Source organism: Colletotrichum aenigma (genome assembly GCF_013390185.1).
Source record: "Colletotrichum aenigma strain Cg56 chromosome Unknown KSG_Cg56_contig04, whole genome shotgun sequence".
NCBI lineage: Eukaryota > Fungi > Ascomycota > Sordariomycetes > Glomerellales > Glomerellaceae > Colletotrichum > Colletotrichum aenigma.
In genome coordinates, this window is record NW_023500910.1 from 3,732,397 (window position 1) to 3,752,237 (window position 19,841).

Sequence of the window (19,841 nt, forward strand, 5' to 3'; positions counted from 1 at the left end):
CCGTCCCTCTTCTTCATCATTCACCGCGCATCCCGATTCGGTGACGAGGCCTCCGTGACCTCTTCGAACTCCAGCTCCCAGCGGTCAACCTCTTTGAACTTGCGGGCTGCCTGCTTGAGCTCTTCGGCAGTAGGCATCGGATCGCTGCCTTCTGGCAGCTCCACCGTCTCATCCTCAGCACCCGGAGCAAAGCTTTCTTCAGCCTCGCCCGCAGGTTCTGCCACATCCTCGACATCCTCAACCTCGGCATCCTGATCTTCGACCTGATTCTCCTTATCAGACAGACGGCGACTGTAGGTCCGCGAGGGACGGCTGCTTCTCGTCGCTGGCTTAGATTTTGCAGTCGCAGTAGTCTTGCCGCCGCGGGAGGGAGGCCGGTTGGCCGAGCTACGGTTGAGAGGTGCCGCCTTTGCCCGCCGAGAACGCGTGCGCGTATCGGCGTATGAAAGCTCGTCGTCGTCCTGGGCCCCGTTCGCGTTCTCGACGTCCTCGTCCTCGTCCTCTGAGTCTTCCGCGTCAAAAGGATCGCGGGCCTTCTTGTGGCGTCTCTGGGGCAGCAAGCCCGTCAGTTCTGCTGTCGTCATCTTCTTTTGCTGCTTCTTTTTCTGAGCATTCTTGCGTGTGGCGGGGAAGTTGGGCGAGTGGGTTAGGGAGGGCGGGGATGAGACATCAGACATGTTGCCGTCCCGCATCGGCGTAGTCGGCGAGGCGCGACGACGGCGATGCTTGGCTAATGTGTGGATGTCGGGCCACGCCTCGTTATCTTCGGAGCCACTGCTCTCGGGCGGTGCCATAATCTCATCCTGGTTGGGCGTGACTGGGCGAGGGATGTTTGATGCCCGTGTAGGAGTCATCACAGCGGAAGGCAAGTCAGACAGAGACGAGTCGCTGTCGTCATCGATCAGCTCGGGCTGCTCAGGCTCTGTCCGCGAAGCCTTGCCAGGACGGTCTTCATCGTCATGGCTTTCTACACTCTTCCGCTTCCGAGACTTCGCACTGGAAGTAGCCGCGGCCTCCCTTTCGGGTTGTGAATCTGGTGCCAAAACCTGTTGAGAATCGGTCACCGGCTCAGCTTCCGACTCAGAGTCAGGCTCAACTGCGGGTGGCGGCTGCGTCCTGCGACGGTTGTTGATGGGGGTCGACTCGGCCTCTGGGTTGAAGTCATCCTCATTTTCGTCCCCAGACTCAGGTTCGGACGATGGCTCCAGCGGACGCTGAGCACGCTCCTTCTGTGCCGTTCCCAAGATACTCGGCTCCCTCTGTCTGCGCCTGAAGTTGCCGATGTTGAACATGGAGCTAATGCCTGGCGTGCTGATCCCGCGACTGCTCGGCCTGATGGGGTTGTCGTCCTTGTTGATGCTGATACTCGGCGCGCGACCGCGACGCCGAAAGTTGCTCACACTGAAGGTCGAGGTGTCAGAGCGGGGCGCACTCGGCGGCGCAGCGGCAGGATCATCATCGTCATCCATCGTGGTATCGAGTCCGAACAAGTCCTCATCCAAGTCCAAGCCCGTGGTATCCCTCCGTTGCTGCACCGGTGTCGCGCGTGTCTTCCGTCCCGCCTCAACTGACGAGTCCGACTTCTGCTGGTCCTCCGCCGGCTTCCCATTGTTGTTCTTGGTGCCTTCCGTAGCCTCGTCTGATGCGCCACCTGCCGCCTTCCGCTGGCGCAAACTTGTGCTCCTGCGTAGGCGCGTCTCCTCCTCATGCTCCTTCCTGATGACCGAATGTTCGCGATCGCTATGGCTGTAAATGTCGCTGCCCGAAGCAGGCGCGGGGCTCGATTTATTCTCGGTCGCGACAGCAGTCACAGCGGCGACAGCTGAAGCGGCTGGGGCGCGACGCGTTCGCTTGGGTCGCGGCATGCTTTCGAATTACTGAGATACTGGTGCGGATTGGGTATGATAATTCGGAGTGATATTCGGCAAATCGATATATCTCGAGTGGCGGAGCTACGACCTTGAGGATGGGGGCGTGGCTGAGGATAAGGATGGCGAGGGTCTGTGATATTTTGATGTGTGGGAGGGAAACGCGTCGCGAACCTTTCAGGATGCTTAATCCGTCATGACCCACCCGCCGTCGAATTGAAAGCAGAGCTAGCGCCACACCACCAGCCACATTGTCAACGTCGCGCCTCAATTCTGGTTGGAGGCTAGAGAGTTGCAATTAACTAGACCATGCCTTGATGTACCTATCATACGAATAAGATTTTACTCGAACGTGCGATTTTGCTGGAGTGATAATTAAGCTCGGAGTTGAGACCTTTGCGTCCCCGACGACACCAACTCAACTCTATCTCAGATATATGCGTCCATAACCTCGTATCGTGGTCCCCTTTTCTGGTATACATGATATTCTTACATCGTGTTGTACAAATGTGAGACCCAAACCTAAATCAGGGCTTGTCCCATGAACATGCTCTCCTTCACCTCGGCAACAACGTCCTTCTTGTCGTCCTTTCCGAGGAGGACAATACCTCTTCCACGGCGTCCCATACGACCTGCACGCCCCAGACGATGGATGAAGTCGATTGTGGTGTGCGGCACATCGTACAGAATTACGTGACGAACTGCTAAAGTGTCGATACCTCGTGAAGCAAGATCGGTGGCAACGATGACCTTGGTGTTGGGTAGAGACCGCTTGCCTTGAACGGAGGATTGAGAGGGGACAGCACGTAAAGGCTCCGCAGAGGTGAACGATGAGAGCATTTCCGACTGACGCATGTCGGCCGTGTCTCTGTTGAGGGCAATGGCGTCAATGCCCTTGGAGCGCAGGTAGTCGGCAACTTCTGTGGTCTTTTCGCGCTCGTTGACAAACACCATGATGCGACGGACATCAATCTCGTCCTGGACGGGCCCTTCATGTTTCGATGCCTCCCGGCCGATGGTATAAATAGCATCGGCGCAAGCGAGATTCTTGTTGTTGCGGTACGGATCCTTGACAACGTCGATGACGCCCATTTGTACACGACGAGGGATGGCATGGAGGTTTGGTGTTGTGATTCGGGTCATGTTAGGGAAGTTGTTGGCAAGGTAGTTGTCCAGTCTCTTGGGGATGGTGGCCGAGCAGAGGACGAACTTCTGCAGCGAGGGCATTGCTCTGTCAATAATTGAGGTAGTGACAGGCGCGAAGCTTCGGTCAAACAAGGAGTCGGCCTCATCGACAACCAAGTGCGTGACTTGTGACAGGATGTTGGGATCTGAGTCTGCCATGGAGGCAAGCAGGTGAGGTGTCGCGATGATTATGTCCACACCGCGAGGCGAGTAGAGATTGCGCTGGATTTGATTGGCGCTGAGATTCGACGATAGCTTCTCGGACTTGAACTTGACCGCGTGTGACAGCGTCTTGGCGACACGGCCGACTTGGTCTACAAGCTCTGCCGAGGGCACCAGAATAATGACACGAGGTCTAGCCATGGTCGGGTGAGGCTCGTCGAACGCAGACATCTTCTTCGACTTGGAAGCCTGCTCTCTTGCCTTTTCCTCCTCAAACCTCTTCTTGTAAGCCTGGATCTCGGGGTTTTGTTCCTCGGCGATCTTCAAAGCATTGACGGACGGAAGCAGGTATGCTAGCGTCTTGCCAGACCCCGTCTCGGCAGCAAGCAGGAAGTCCTGCCTCTTCTCGCCCCGGACCTTGAAAGCGCTGGACTGGCCCAACATGGCCGGAATGGCAAGTCTCTGAACCGCCGTTGGCTTGACGTCAACCATGCCCCGCAAAAGATCCTCATAGATCCCAGTCTTGACTTGAGAAAGCAAATTGAACTGCTCAAAGGACTCGTATTCCTGCATCTTGTCCTTTAAGTGGTTTCTCTTTCCATACGAAACGCCGGCCAGGGCCCGCTGCATCTTCAGCGCCTTTCTCGAGTCCGCTCCGGAGTCGGAGTCGCCCCTCCGAGATCTTGGGCTTGTGTTCGACGGCGACGGGCGCGCAGGGCGTCGCGCAGTTACGGGTGCTCTGAAGTTCGTCTGGTTCATACCGCCAAAAGGTCCTGGGACCAGTCGTCGGGGCGGCTTTCCATCTCGATCTCTCGGTCGGGAGACTTTGTCGGACAGAACCATGCGCGAAGGCGTCTTCGCCTTGGTTGCAGCGCCGCCGTAGCTCGCGGTTTGTGTGATCCATGGCGATGTGGCTAGTCTAGGAAAGACTTGAGGTCGGAGTGTGAATTGGCATCGTGGGCATAGGGATGCCAGAGTTCGTGGCGGCATGGCGGGCGTTTTGCGATATGGAGCAGGTTGATGAAGGATTGTCGAGTGCGACCCTTGGGCCCATCTGTAAATTTTAGAGCTCAGTTCGAGAATTTCTACGCCAAACCCCCACGTCGGCGTGGCCTAAGCTCCGTGCCGACCGATGATTGCGCACCGTCAGGGATCCTGTGCCTTGGGCGCTCCTGGTAAGCTTCCGAAGTGGCATCTTGAAAATCGATTTCTTGCAAAAGACGGACTTTAAGGCGAACGAGAACACCAAAATTGACTGAGCAAACACCGAATCTTGTTATTTGTTCTCCTTGGCGCTGGCTTTCAGATTCCGTTCTCGCTCAAGTACATACAGTTATGTTTGAAGGACTTGATGGAGTCCATTGGTTAAGTTGTAGCATGTCTCTCGCAAGATATACTTCACCTTGCTTTCCTCAGTGTTCTCTGCTGCATACATACACTATACATGTATCGATTCCAATACACATCAAGGCATGCTTCAACACCAGCTCCCTTCCAGTAGGGGGTGGCAGTTCACTGCAGACATTCTGTAGGGCTGGCTGTCAATCATCCAATTCCATCCATGGATGCCGCCGCATCCACAGGGGCGCGGACTCGCCGTATGTCTTGGCCAAGGATCTGCCCGCATGCTGCTGTGGCTGTGGCGCTCAGCAGGGAGTTATCCGAGCTTTTTAGGTCGTTGGCCCCCCATCCCGCCGTCACAACCGTGGCCGCCATCCCAGCCGCGTGGGACCTCCCTTCATCAGTCAGCCCCGTTTACCACTCTACCCGAGGAGCACGCTGGCGAGTTAGAGGGTCCCCTATTCAAATAAGGTCAGATATCCGTACCTGAACTATCTAGCCTCCTTTGTCCCCATCGTCGCCCGACCGACGTCAACCCTTTTTTTTCCTTCTCCCTCCTCTCGTTGCTTTTCTTCTCTCTTTCTGTCGTCTTTTGCTGCACATCCCGGCAGGATACCCTCGGACGTCTGAACATTTACCCAGAAGCATGTGCATCCGCAGGTGACGGAATCGAAGCAATGAGTGCCGATCTCTTGGACCTCGATAGCTTCTACTCGAGCCCTCCACCGCCGCAGCAGCAACCACAGCAAAAGCAGCAGCAGGGGGGCCAGTTTGGACAGCAACCAAACCTGCTGCAGCGCCCTCAGCAGGTCACGGCAGCATCGACTGACTTCTTTGACTTTACCAACTTCACCAGCAACAACGGCGGTAGCAAGCTGGCGGCGGCACCTCCCGCCCCTGCTCAACAGACTCAAACTCAGACTCAGACTCAGCCATGGCCGGATTTTCAGACGCAGCAACCAAGTGGTGCTAGCGCTGCCAGCAGCAGTACCAATAACGGAGGATGGGGTGATTTCGGCTCGTTCTCATCGGGCTTCATGTCCTCGACGCGAACCATCCAGCAGCCTCAACCGCAGAAGCCGATTCAGCAAAATGTCGAAGAAGATGATGATTTTGGGGACTTTGAGGTCGCCGAGCCTACACCTACTCAAAGGTCATTCGTTCTACCGCCACAGACGAACAAGGCGAGGGCATCACCACCGCCCAGGACTCGCCTTGCCCGGGCCTCGACGCTGGATCTCATGTCGAACAACTTGATTGATGTCATCGATATGCCCATGGGCTCCAATTTGGCACCTATCCACAGCCCAGGCTTATCTAGCCCTGGGTTATCTGCGCAGCAGCCTAACCGGCAACCAAGCCCAGGCACATGGAGATCAGGGCCGTTGAAGCCACCAGCTAGCCCGAATCTCTCGGCCCAGAGAGGAACTTCACCCAAGCCCCAGCCCAGCCCCAGGCTCAGGGGCCAGATGCCAGTCATATCGAGAAACCCGAGTCCTGCCAGGAACCCAAGCCCTAAACCAACGAAGAAGGCTGACTCCAACATTCTATTTGATGCGGAAGAATTTGAGCTGCAGGGCGAAAATGACGATGACGACGACGATGAGTTTGGCGACTTTGAAACCGTCCAGACCCCTTTTCCAGGATCGAACATGAGCCCAACCTTGGATTCCGCTCCAAAGCAGAAGCAGCAGAAGCAGCAGAAGCAGCAGAAGCAACCGCAGCAAGCGTCCCAGCCGGCATCCATGGACTTGCTTTCTCTTGACGACCCTTTGCCTATTTCTCAGCCTCAGCCGACGAGGCCGCAGCTGTCATCCTTGAATCTCAACGCGCCAGCTTCGCCGTACCCACAGGCACCAAAGAGTCCGTCATTCCAAGAACGTAATCCCTTCCCAGGCCTAGGACTCACCACTCCGACAAACGCAGATTTCAAAAAGGAAGAAGACAAGCAAAAGTCTCCCTCGCCCATCACCGCCTGGCCAGCCTTCGGCCAGACATCATCTGACAAGCCATCTGCCGCCGTCAAGAAGTCTACCAGTGTTGCCAAGCAACCCACGGTGGAGGAAGATCTCTGGGGCGATTTCGAGGATTTTGATGATGAACCTTCGGCTATTGACTCTAGCAAGCCCCCCGAAAGCTGGGACTGGGACGCGATTGACAACGTGAAGCCCGCCCCGAAGCCTGCACCAAAGCCGGCAGCTGCTCCTGCTCCGGCTGCCACACAGACAATGACAAACCTGCTAGGAGACCCGGAACCTGCCCCGGAAGTCAGCGACGACGCCCCGCCGCCGATCAACATCCCTCCGCCCTCTGTTCTTCTTTCCATCTTTCCCCAGCTTCTCGAGACCGCCAACACGGCCCTATTCAAGCCCTTGAACGGCCAGATGCCCCCGGTCAAGAAGAAGATCCTCTCCGACCCCAAGACAGTAACCTTCCTCAAGGGCTACCTCACCCTCGCCGCCGTCGCGGCTCGCGTGATCGCGGGCCGCAAGCAGCGATGGCACCGCGACAAGTTCCTGTCGCAGGGGATGGCTATCTCGGCGGCCGGCGCAAAGGGCATGAAGCTCGCAGGGGTGGACAAGGCGCAGGCGGCGCGTGAAGATCGCGAGGCGGCGGACGTGATCGGCGTGTGGAAGGAAAACGTCGGGCGGCTGCGGTCCGCCGTGGCGACGGCCAACTCGGCCTTGAAGAACGAGCAGCTCCGCGTGCCGGAGCTCAGCGAGACAATGCCCGTCTCGACGGCCAAGGTCGTGCCGACGGCGCCCAAGGCTTGCATTATCTGCGGCCTGAAGCGGGACGAGCGACTGAGCAAGGTTGACGTGGACGTCGAGGACAGTTTTGGAGAGTGGTGGGTTGAGCACTGGGGTCACCGGGCGTGCAAGAACTTTTGGGTTGAGCACGAGAAGCGGCTGCGGCAGAGGTGAAGGGGCGGTAATGGCTCGCGGATATATCCAAGCGTATATACTGAACGTACATGATACCTTGAGCGGCTTCTTTTGGTTGGATAGGCGGTACATTTACAGATACAGACAATTAGTTTGAACACAGCAACAGAGAAACCGTCACTCAGCGAAGTAATCCATCGTCGCTCTAGTGTGGTGTGTGCCAGTCATTGGCTCGTCCAGAAACTGAACCGCGGCCTTCATGCCCTCACCCGTATTTACAGCACCATGATCCCGGCGATACATTTATAGAGTCAAGTCAAATCAGATACTTTGCGCTAAGCAATAGAGCCTCGTTCCTTTGACCCAGTAAGTCGGCCAATGCTAGAATCTGTATCGTCAGTTCGCTCGACAACCTTGATCGGCGTTATGCGCATCTCCCGCTGCCGTCGTCTACCGACTTTGGGGTATCCCAGTCGCGGCAGCCGTCGCTTGCAATGCGCCGCCAGACGCAGAGCTCGGCTCCCGTCACATGGCGCGGGTCAAAAAAGGAACAGCCGTGCTGCTCGGTCAAGAAGCAAGGTTACGGCTGTGGTGAGCAGCAAGACGGACGGCACTGGCATTAGCGGAAAGACTACTGCAACGCAGACGCTACGTGAGGGCTGCTGGAGCTTGGAGGAGTGATTTCTTCTTGGAGTCGTCAACGGCACAATCCGACTCCACTGCCGGGGTGCCACTTGTCTGGCCAATCTGGATCATTGAAGAGACTACTTCTCTGGAATGGTGAACGGATGGCCGGAAACTAAGCCAGACGGCGGCGGCGGCATCGTGTGGCGGGCGGAATAGTGGGGGGCTGGAATGCGGCGGTTCTGCTTCTATGTGGCCAGTCCAGTCAGGCAATTGAGAGCTCCGCGTGGTCCGGATGTTGACGGCGGCTGCAGAATCGAGTTACACAGCAGCTCGGTCCTGGCAGCCAAGAAGTTGTGCCGCAGGTCTACTAAGATGCCAGATATGCTCACATTACCGCTGCTGGAATGGGGCGGCGGTATGAAGTGAGCCATAGCGGCATAGGCTGATATGGGATTTCTGATATTGGATAGCCATTTGACCGCAAAGACAAAGGAGGGGCAGGGAGGCTGGAACATTTATCGGTACCGTTTCGCTAACGTCGGCGATTGAGTCTCCCAAGCTGCAAAGGTACCTCAATGAAGACTTGGGCGGGAGCCAAGCAATCCAATGGACGTTCGCGCCCGTACCCGCGCACCCGCGCTAGAGATCAACGACGACGCACACTGCAGCAGCGTGACGGGTGGAGAAGGAGGACGCAGCGAAGAGCTCTTGTTGATCAGGGCGTCCTGTATGCTGGGTTTGTGGTGGGAGGAAGGTGGACGGCTACTGGAGCTTGGGACGCTCCACGGGCTCCATGGCTGCCCACTGCCCTGCGTTTTGCGCCTGTGCCCTGACGGGAGGAGCAGTGAGGGGAGGAGGGGGGCATCTGTCATGTCATTGATGTGCAGCTGCGAGTGCGACGGGAGTCTGTAGCGTACCTAGGTCAGGTAGGTAGACACGGATACCGCACACAGCGATGCGGCACCCAGACTTTCCTGTCGCGTGTCGCAAGTCGGGCAGTTGTGACCTGTTCGATTGGACACTCTGGTCGATCGCGATGCTTGCCGTGCATGCAATATTCCGATGCGGCCGGGTCAGGCACCAGAGATCCCGGGGGAAACTAGCAATGCGCATTGCGCTGAGAGATTCAACCCTGAAATGGAGGTCGATTCGAGACGGCCTGGAATGCTTCTTCCCTGTCATGTGCCCTGGCGGGGATCAGTCCGAAGAGCTCCAGTGTCCCCCCAAGAGGCCGCCTGGGGACCAAGGGATCATCTCCAAAGTTCGCGCCCCGCCCGCGACGAGTGTAAGTGGTGTGAGAGAGGGCGACCGGAGGGATGCACTCTGCCCTGCGAGAGACGGGTATCACGGAAGATGGGTGTTGGATGTACTTCGTGTGAGGGTGGTGTTGCTGCTGGCAGGCGACGGTTTGCGTGATTCCACGTACAAGCATCACCGCCTGGAGATGGAGAGGAAACAGTTTGAGAAAGCTTGGGCGTAACCTGCTGGTCGTCTCGTCTCGTCCTGTCTTGTTTGTTGCTCAGTCACAGACAGCTCTTGAGTGTGAGAGGACGAGGGGACGTGGGAGTCACATATGAGGGGTCCCAGAAGTGACAATAATTGAACGAGTGGACGCAGGGCAGCAGCAACGTCGCCGTCACTGTTTTCCAGACCTGCTTGCTCAAAGGGCCCCGGAGGAAAAGGGCCCAGACGCTGGGTAAGCTCCATGTCGCGTGGAGGGGTCCAAGGGGAGGTACGCTCTGGGTACAGCTCGGGAAGCATGTGCGGGAGGGGCAGGTGACTTGCTGCGACGGTGGCTCTAGCGCCTTCTCAAGTATTTCTCTTCTCTGATCTCGCGGGAAGGTACACGTGATGTCGTGCTGCGAGGTGGGGCAGGAGGTAGCTGCCGTTGGAATCCTCAGTCGCGACCCACTGGTGAATCACGTACCTGCCGCGTCTCTTCTCCCATATCAAGCCCTGCAAACGACGCAGCTCCAGCGAGAAGCTCCCCCAATTCAACCCTGCGCACCTGCCTTCCAGCCTAGAAAGCTATCAACCAGCACAAATTTTGACACTAAGAGAGTACCGAGCTTCTCTTACTGCACCACGCAGACCTGTAAGTACCTGCCTCCCCTCCCACACTTCCACCAGGAAAAAAAACCACCTGCGGCGCGCGCACTTTCCCTCTCGCTCTTACAATTACCTACCTACTTTTCTCCCCCCAAATCTCTGCCCGCACTTCTTCTCGTCCTTCACCTCACTCTCTCCACGACCAACCTCACTTCTCTCCGGCCACCCCAACTCTTCTTCTTCACCTCTTCACCTCACCCAAACTCTTCCAAATCCATCCTCTCTCCCGCCTCAACTCTTCTCTCCCCCCTCCCGCCTTACATCACCCTCAACCCGCTCTCTTCCATTCCACCCTCCGAGGCTTCGCCTACATCTCACCCCTCCAAACCCCGACCTCTTCCCCGATCCACCACCCACCTCACTACCCACCGTCAACCACGGCGCATTCGTCGCATCGTTAACAACCTACCGACTCATAAAGACGGGCAATTCGTACGCAAGTACTCATCTACCGTCGTCTCACGGGCTCGAATCAGAGTTCCAAATTACCCACTTTCCAATTTTGGGTCGCACCTGCCCGCTCTACTTAACCCCTCCTTCCTGATCGCCAAAGCTCAGGAAAAAAAATCCAAGGTAATTATTAGCACCACACAAATCACCCCGCCTCGCATCACCACCTCATCTCCCCCGGTACCTCTGCTTGGGTAACACCTCTGGGAAAATCCGCCTCAACTCCCCCGTCGTCTGCGACCTGCTACATTCAAGGTGTACACACTACCAGACATCCCAATACCCTTTCTTGCCCCAATCAAAATGCCCCAGATGGTTGCTCGTGTTATTGCTGGCCTGTGGCGCCTGTAATAACTTCTGACGCAACCCGCTTTCCACAATATTCACAATTGCCAAGCGCATCAATTTTGCTTTTCTAAATACACTATTCAATCATGCATTTACTAATTTCTGGTCTCAGACTTCGCTGCTGCCTCCGCGACCGACTGCGCCCCTTCATCCCATCAAATTTCGGATATCTCACCAGCTGTCAAAATGTCCGCGGTTCAAGATATCCCTTCCAACGGCAACGACCTTGTCGATTCTCTCGACCGCCTTAAGGTTGATGACGGCGAGCCGAGACTCGGCCCCGATGGCGAGCCTGCTCCCCGTACGGAGGAGGAGTATGCTGTGTCTCAGCTCACCCTTCGCGCCATCGTCTCTTCCAAGGAGGCCGGTGTGATCATTGGAAAGGCTGGCAAGAACGTCGCTGATCTTCGCGACGAGACCGGTGTCAAGGCCGGCGTGTCTAAGGTTGTTCAAGGTGTACACGACCGCGTTCTCACTATCACTGGTGAAATTCAGGCCATCTCCAAGGCCTACGCCATTGTCGCGCAGGCTCTCCTCGAGGGCGCTCCTGCTATGGGCATGGGCGGCGTCGTCCAGAACAATGGCACCCACCGTAAGCAGCCGCATGTCGTGTCTTCTAAGGAGCTTCATGCTAACAACTTCGTAGCTATCAAGCTCTTGATTTCCCACAACCAGATGGGAACCATCATTGGTCGACAGGGACTGAAGATCAAGCACATCCAGGACGTTTCTGGTGTCCGCATGGTGGCTCAGAAGGAGATGCTCCCTCAGTCCACCGAGCGCATTGTTGAGGTGCAGGGAACCCCGGATGGCATCAAGGCTGCCGTTTGGGAGATCTGCAAGTGCCTCGTCGACGACTGGCAGCGTGGTACCGGCACCGTCCTCTACAACCCGGTCGTTCGCACCCAGCCTGGCACCACTAGCAGCACTATTAGCGGCGGAAGCGGTAGCTACTCTTCCACCGGTGGTGGTCGCTCTGCTGAGTACAGCAGCCCCCGCGTCATGCGCACCGGCAACGGTGCCGACTTCAGCAACGGCGCAACTCGCCCGTACGGCCGCCGCTCTGACTCTGACGCTGCTTCCCGTGGACCCCCCACTCATGATGAGAACGGAGAGGAGATCCAAACTCAGAACATCTCCATTCCCGCTGACATGGTCGGTTGCATCATCGGACGGGCTGGTTCCAAGATTAGCGAAATCCGCAAGACCTCCGGCGCCCGCATCTCCATTGCTAAGGTAATTATCTGCTCGTGCTGTTTGTTGAAATTGTGCTAACTAATCATCCCAGGCCCCCCATGACGAGACTGGCGAGCGCATGTTCACCATCATGGGCACTGCTAAGGCCAACGAGTCTGCCCTTTTCCTGCTGTACGAGAACCTGGAGGCCGAGAAGATGCGCCGCTCCCAGGCTCCTGCCTCGGAGTAGATGGTTCTGTGTTCCGATTTCCAGCTCTTGAACTTGCAGACTTTGGCCGCAAGGCTTGAAACCAGGACAGCTGACCCTCTAACTGTCAGTGGGTCCGGGACTCGAAAAACGCGCCCTTCTCTATTCTGTTCACTTTCCTATTTCTCAATTTTGAAGCTTTTTTTGGGACGGCGAAAAGCTCAGGCATGCTGAAAGCATCACGTGGGTACCAGCAGGTTGTGGTCCCGGCTTTCGCTTTTCTCCAAGGCGACACACTTGCTCATTTTGGAGGAAAGGTTTTCCGGTCAACGTTTGGGCAGGCAAAGATATCCCAGGGTCTAAGGATCGGGATGTTTATACGACCTTCACGAACATACGGCAGGTGGCGTGTCATCCAAGAAGATGACGAGCTATTCATGATTCACGACGCGGGATACCTGTTCGAAGCCATGGCTTCGAAGATACATTAATAATGATTATCGGCCACCGACACTCAGATCAATGAACTCGCAACCCCTCATCCCCCTTACCCTCTCTTCACCGACAACGACTGGACCGAATACACAAGTCAGTGGCCTTAGTATCGTTTGCAGGTCTTGGGTTATGGAATGGCTCTTGGACGCTTCTGGTATTGGCTTTATTTCCGACACCGGGAGGATTCTTCATAGTGATACCATTCCATGACTAGGCAGACAAAAATACCCTTTTGCAAGGCCGCTCTAAATATTTCCTGTCCCTTACGTGATGTTTGAGTGCACTGACAAACGTCGGATCATTTGCTGCGGCCCTTCAACTTTATTTCACCGTCGCCCCCCTTTGAGTCTGCTGTTATCGTACTGCGCTTATCCATCTTCATCACTACGCCTGGGACAGCATTCCGCAATCCACAAGATGCGGAGGTGAAGCTCCCATTTGGCGCGCGGCGCAAGCATGGCAGGTCCAGGATCAAGATGCGCTCCTGCTGTGATTGGCCAATGCCGCGCGGGGTTCTGGGTACCTGTTGGCGATGCCGATCCGGAGAGGAGGCACCGCTGGGCTGATTCCTGATAAGGTTAGGGGCAGTTCGCCAACGGACAGTGGAGGGGACCCTGAAGAGGCTTGGAAGGGGTGAGTTCAGGGGGGTCTGACGGGTAAAGGTAAGCTCTCCACCTTATTTTTTATTTTGGGATGAAGCCAACCTGTCATCAGCCTAGGCTCATCAACTTCGACAACAATATCGGCTCTTGTCTTTCATTTCCCCTCTTCTTCAACTTTCTTTCTGGCTTGAACGTCACCCGCTTGTTTGCTTCTTTTCTCTTCCTCACTTTTCGGTTGTTCTCTCTTTTGACTCGAGTCGTTCACTTGACTGTCCCTATATCGTGCGACCGGGACACACGAAACCGCTCTCGATTGACATAATTCGCGTCACGACAATCGCAATGGCGCGCTCGAAGCAGGCCACGCCCGTGAGGCGGCAAACCTCGTCCGAGTACTTTTCCAAAGTCGACCTCGCGCGCACGCCTAGCGACGGCGAGGCGACGCAACCCAACGGCAAGGCGACTGCTGTCGCAGCCGTCCCGGTCGAGGCCAAGGAGGCCGGCGCATTGCAGATTCTGATCGCCGTTGGCGGTATCTACGCCTCATTGTACGTGTTTCGCCGTCGCTTGAGGGACTACATGTGGTATCGAGAAATTGCTGACTGATGACTGCAGCCTGACATGGGCATACCTCCAAGAGAAGCTCACGACGACTCCCTACGGCCCCGCGTCCAAGCCCGAAGTCTTCAAGTATCCCGTTTTCCTCAACACGATCCAGTCCCTCTTCGCCGCGACGACAGGCCTGCTTTACCTCGCCTATAGCTCCCGCAACAAGCCCTCGCTCCCGCCCGTCTTCCCCTCGCAGAAGATCGTCTGGCCCCTCGCCCTCGTCGCCGTCACCTCCTCCCTCGCGTCCCCCTTCGGATACGCCAGCTTGAGCCACATTGACTACATCACCTTCCTGCTCGCCAAGTCCTGCAAGCTGGTCCCGGTGATGCTGCTGCACACCACGCTCTTTGGCAAGAGCTACCCTCTGTACAAGTACCTCGTCGTCGCGGGCGTGACAGCTGGCGTGGCCGTGTTCACCCTGCACTCTGGCAGCAAGAAGAAGAAGTCGGTCGTCAACCCGGACGCGAACATGCCGTGGGGCATGCTTCTGCTGAGCATCAACCTGCTCTTCGACGGCCTGACGAACAGCACGCAGGATTACATCTTCAGCACGTTCAAGGGCTACACCGGCCCGCAGATGATGTGCGCCAACAACCTTATGAGCACGGCCGTCACGCTGGGCTATCTGCTGCTGAGCCCGTGGCTCGTTCACACCGGCCTCGGCGAGTATCTCGGCATGGACGTCGCCGGGAATGCGGGGGAGTTGAAGGCTGCGTTGGGCTTCATGGCGAGATACCCTGCGGTCTGGTGGGATGTGCTCGGGTTTGCCGCGTGCGGTGCCGTCGGGCAGGTTTTCATCTGTGAGTTGCCGTCTTCCTCTTCTTTTCCCTTTGAAAACTTGTCGAGTCCAGAGGCTAACGCAAGACGCAATAAAACAGTCTACACCCTCTCAACTTTCTCCTCAGTGCTTCTGGTCACCGTCACCGTTACACGCAAGATGGTCACTATGGCGCTCTCTGTCTTCGCCTTCGGCCACAGCCTCTCCAGCCAGCAGTGGCTCGGCGTCTCGCTCGTCTTCGGTGCCATCGGTGCTGAGGCACAGATCGCGACCAAGGAGAAGAAGGCACAGGAGGCTGCCAAAAGGGCTGCTGCGGCTGGCAAGACGCAATAATTGTCCCCCCCTTCTCTTCGAATCCCTCGCTTCAAGCGGTAGAGTTGCTTGCAGCAGCTACCAAATGCGAAGGCCGAAAATGCCGGTTCTATTGACTTGTTCTGGCATCCTTCTACATCACCACCAACCCCCTTATAAGATATCCAAATTTTGTTTTCCGTTTGTCACACGGCGCTATTTCAAGTGTCGTTCTTATATATACACATACAAAGACCAACAGAGTCTCTGGCGTTCAGTGTAAAGGGGGCTTTTTTCCTAGACAGGGCAGCCCGCAGACCGGACTCGAATACAAACTCATAGCTCAAAACTGGTTTTTTTTTTTGGGTTTTTTTGGGTGACTAGAGGTCGTTTATGATTTGCCCTGTGATACAACTCTTGGTCGTTGGGTACTTTCCGCGTCTGCTGAGAGCGATGTGTGAGAGCTGGTTTGGACTATGCAATCCTTCATATTCTTTACTGCACCTTCGAGACGTTAGACATAGACTCTGAGCCACTGACAACAATACTCCATCGCAGACGAATCGGGTCGCGACGAGGGCAACGATGACACATCCTCCAGACTCAACTGCGCCTCGGCCAAGGGGCTGATGGTGCCCGTCAAGTCTGGTATCCCATGGCCCACGCCTTCAAAGTCTCTCCGTCTCATAGAAGTCGTACTCAAGGACGGCAGTGGATGATACCGCACCGTCTACCGCAGCTTCACCATGGAGATCATCTCAAGTCAGTACCGCGGGTGGGAGAAACGCTGTCATTGGATGGATACCGGCAGTCTTGGGGATGAAAACAGCCAGCGATGGCTTTAGCATCCAAGAGATTCGACGAGATGATGGACGGCACCAGATGAGATTCCATCCCAGACCGTCCATCTGCAAGCTTCTCATCACATTACATACATGGCACTTTCATCACATCACATGGTATGGGACAGAACGTTTAATTGACACACAAAAGTGCGGCTTCTCATTTTGTTTTTCAAGTCATCTACCTCTCCCCCGAGCCATGCAGTCATGCCGGGTATCCTATCATCTCATCCCTCCCCGTTGACTCCAAATGCGTATGGTATGGTCTTCATCCGTGGATGGACCCGCGATGAAGGAAAAAAGTAAAATAAAGGAAACCTGAATAAGACCAAACAAAACTTGGAAAATGGACGTCCCCTTCTTTTTGAAGTGAGTTTGTTTCTCGACGTCCAATGTTCCTCTCCAAGCCAGTTATCCACCCCGTAGGGAAGCAAGGACGTGGCCTTCGTGAGATACCTGTTGTGCCCTCCCAAACTCCTAAAGCGAAGCGTGTGTTGTGCGAAGCGACTGCGAGAACAAAAAGAAAAAATGATGGCCGAACCCCCTTTCCTTGACCCTTTCCGTGTCCAAATGGGGAGAGAGGATCTATCTCATCCCATGTTTTCGTTCCAATATCGCACCCGGGGGTTTCGATTCTAGATTACACATTTCGGTTTATGGTAGTAAAGTACGTTTTTGCTTGTGACGAAACCGACCACCATTTCGCCACTCGCTGCGCTCTGAAAAGACGGCTCGAATAAAAGGGACAAATGAAATGCCGGCTGAATGATCGCTAGGATTCTGGGGCTTTTCGGTATTCGAAGGTGTCGTCGGTGGTGCTCGTGAGCGTGATTCCCAGTTATTGGTATCCACCAAATGATCCTTTTCGATTTTTCCCAGAACGATTCAACGCCTGTAAATGCCGTAGAGACGCTCAGCGCAATGAGAGAAAAATGATTTACTCGATCGGCGTGCGTATGTTTCGATGGTCGCGTGTGATTGTGCGCGAACCTCGTATAATTGTTATGGGGGCGACCGGCAACTTCCCGACTGTCGCATGGCCACCAGTTGGTGTTGCAGAAATAGCAACAAATAGCCATAGTCCGGCCGAGTATCGCCGAATTAGTCCGGTCCCGAGGGCTTGGTGCTAGTCGCTAGTGGCGGTGTGTCCCGCCCTGGCCACGGTCATAGCAGCTCGTCAATAGACCTCACAATTGGCGTTTCACCTTTTGTAGGCGGACTTCGCGGGTCGGCCACTTGGGTGGGACGTCCGAAGGGGAAGAAGGGATCCCTGGGGAACATTGTTTCTCGAGGCGAGAACAGACCTTCACTCGGTGTTGGCGGCACCTCGACAAATCGCATACCCGCGAATTCGTTGTAGGCGTCGTGCAGCGGGTTGTTCGTCATCGTCTCGGCTCTCGGTGACATGAGCGCCGCGTCTTCGGGTAGCGCGACCGCGACGTGTCGTTCCTTGTGCGATTTTCCTTCCGGTTCGTGCTCGGGTGACGGTCCAAGATTTAAGCTGGAGAAGCCGAAGCCTGCCGAGGGTCCAAATCGGTGTGCACCAAATCCAGGCGATGGGGGTGGGCCAGGTGATGGCGGCGGCTTGGCAAAGAATGATGAAGACGACGCAAAACCAGTATCGGATGGTGGCGGTTTGAGTGTCGGAAGCAATCTGTCCACATCAAATCTTCCAAATTTGGCGGAGTTGGTTGCGGACTCGCTTTCTGAGCATGAGAAGCTCGAAGGCGCTGATGAGGGTCCCGGTGAGATTGGCTGGCTGCCAGGTGTTGAATGACCTCGTGCACGGGTCGGGCTGCCCTTCTTCGGACTCAAACTCCCTGAGCTGCCTTCATTTTCTCCTGGTAGGGGAGCCGTCAAAGGCTCCTTCGGGGCGGTATCGATGGCAGCGTCCGCCGACAGCGTCAGACGGTGCTTCGTGGGGCTGCGACCGGTTCGGGGGCGGAAGGCTGAGCCAAGGGGTGCCTTCTTCTTTGATACTTGCTTTTGAAAGTCCTGCAAGCAGTACATGAGTTTCATGTTGGGGCTAATCCATTTGCTCTTGCCCTGAGCAGCGTAGTAAGCGTCGTTGACACTGAGGTCAGGATTGCGGTAGAGACCGTAAGCGATGATCAGACTGGCGGATCGGCTGGCACCTTGTTGGCAGTGAACAAGGACCCTCTTGCCCTCCTTCGTGCGTGATTCAATCGTCTCGCAGAGTTGCATCAGATCCTGCGCGATATCCGTGTTGTGGTCCCAGGGCATGTGGATGTACTCCGGGCGCTTCACGGAGAAGGACATGGCCTTGGGCGTTGTCGGGGTCTCAACTCTGCCGTCGGTAGCAAACTCGAACGCCGTCGAGAAGCTGGCGTTTGACACGGCACTGTCGGGGATAGGGCTGAGGACGGCGGGCGAGTCTGTCATCTCAACATCTGCCTTGGGCAGCACTGAGAATGGGTTCCTCACTTCCCGCGCTACGTTAATAACCGTGTCAAACTTGGACGCCTCATCCGCCGTCGGCTCCAAGTAGAGATAAACGTTGTCCTCATAGATGGCAATCGGGCCATCAGGGTATCCGGGAGTCTTCTGATCTTCGTTATTCTCGTTCTCGTGGTACGGCTCGAAGTCGAGGGCTGCGCGGCTGGCCATCTGCGTCTTGATGGGCGAATCTTCCTCGACAATCGTCGTGTCAAAGGAGGAGCCAACGCCCGTCTTGGTAGGCCTCAACAGCTCTGACAGACCGGACTCATTGCGCTCCAGAACCTTGGGGAATCCCATTCCGCCGGGAGGGCCGAATGTTGCCGACTTCAACGAAGGCAGCATGTGGGGGGAAGAAGTCGAGTGCTTCAGCGCGCGCCGTTGCATGATAGGTGCCATTCCAGGTGTGCCGGGAACCTCGAGCGTGTTCCTCATGACAAGATCCGACGTCTTCGTGTTGAGGCTCAATTGACTAGGCTTGCGCTTCATGCCCGGGATGGTGGGCTTGATGAATGAGGGCGATGCGGGCTCAGATACGAGCGTCGTGGCAGTGTTGCCCATGAAGGGCGGCTGAATGGACAGACCCTTCATGTTCTTTGGGCGGCGCGGCGAAGGAGACGTCATCGGTCGGCCGAAGCTCGAAGTCTCCGCCGCTGAGAGAGTGTTCATCGAAGAAATTGGGGGCAGAGCGCCAAAAGAGGTGGCCGGGAAGGATGACAGAGGAATCAGATTGACGGGTGAGTCGGGGGAAGATGAAGGCGAAGGGTCGGACAGTGGAGAAGAATCACTTGTTGACAGGGTGGTTGTGGGTGATGACTCTGCCGACTCGGATGCCTGGGTGGAAGTACTGTCGTGGTGCTTGTGCGTAGGATCTGAGGGTATTGTCGGTCGGAGGTGTTGAACACCCGGCTGGGCCAGTGGCTTGCCGGCGGCTTCCATCTCGATCAACTTTGGGTCGACGAGGGTTACGGTTTCCTGGGCAGCGATTGTCTCTGCGTCGAGGTCGAAGACTGACATGAAGGAGGGGATTTGATCCTCGTAGATCCTTCTCGCCGCTGCTGACGGCATGGTTTTGTGCACCTTGGGAATTGGTTGCCCGAATCCCTTCTCTCTTTCTCTCCTCTTGCGCGAAAACGTGGTGGCGGCAGTCTCGGGTGAGGAGACTGAGAGACCCGAGAGGGGCACCGTTGGCGAAATAAGTAAAGAAATGGTTACGTTTGTGTGGTGAAGGAGCGTAATCGCGGTTTTGGTTAAAAGTCGTGGGCTAGATCGGAGGACAGCGCTGCTGGATCCCTTGACTGCTCTTGTTCTTCTCTTCCTCCGCGGGGTGGTGGTTGATTGTAAGCGTTGGTGGTCCAGTCTCGGAAGGACCGAAGTGTTTCTATTCTCTCTTCCTCCTCGTACTCGG

General features: G+C 56.0%; 5 protein-coding genes across 5 annotated transcripts; 2 read left to right on the forward strand and 3 right to left on the reverse strand.

Annotated features, from left to right (window-relative positions):
- Window positions 1-20: 20 nt before the first annotated feature.
- On the reverse strand, window positions 21-1,865 carry CGCA056_v006872 (uncharacterized protein; the record flags this gene model as incomplete). The annotated part of the gene is made up of 1 exon (XM_037322121.1): window positions 21-1,865. One exon carries the CDS (start codon window positions 1,863-1,865, stop codon window positions 21-23), a length of 1,845 nt encoding a protein of 614 aa, XP_037180399.1.
- Window positions 1,866-2,390: 525 nt separating this feature from the next.
- Window positions 2,391-4,205, reverse strand: CGCA056_v006873 (ATP-dependent RNA helicase MRH4; the record flags this gene model as incomplete). The annotated part of the gene is made up of 1 exon (XM_037322122.1): window positions 2,391-4,205. The coding sequence occupies one exon, from the start codon at window positions 4,203-4,205 to the stop codon at window positions 2,391-2,393; it is 1,815 nt and encodes a 604-aa protein (XP_037180400.1).
- A 1,028-nt stretch (window positions 4,206-5,233) lies between these two features.
- Window positions 5,234-7,480, forward strand: CGCA056_v006874 (uncharacterized protein; the record flags this gene model as incomplete). Its single annotated transcript, XM_037322123.1, has 1 exon — window positions 5,234-7,480. The coding sequence occupies one exon, from the start codon at window positions 5,234-5,236 to the stop codon at window positions 7,478-7,480; it is 2,247 nt and encodes a 748-aa protein (XP_037180401.1).
- A 6,318-nt stretch (window positions 7,481-13,798) lies between these two features.
- CGCA056_v006875 (UDP-galactose transporter-like protein 1) lies at window positions 13,799-15,176 on the forward strand (the record flags this gene model as incomplete). The annotated part of the gene is made up of 3 exons (XM_037322124.1): window positions 13,799-14,004; window positions 14,072-14,865; window positions 14,944-15,176. The coding sequence occupies 3 exons, from the start codon at window positions 13,799-13,801 to the stop codon at window positions 15,174-15,176; spliced, it is 1,233 nt and encodes a 410-aa protein (XP_037180402.1).
- A 1,964-nt stretch (window positions 15,177-17,140) lies between these two features.
- Window positions 17,141-19,501, reverse strand: pmp1 (Tyrosine-protein phosphatase pmp1; the record flags this gene model as incomplete). Its single annotated transcript, XM_037322125.1, has 1 exon — window positions 17,141-19,501. One exon carries the CDS (start codon window positions 19,499-19,501, stop codon window positions 17,141-17,143), a length of 2,361 nt encoding a protein of 786 aa, XP_037180403.1.
- Window positions 19,502-19,841: the final 340 nt, after the last annotated feature.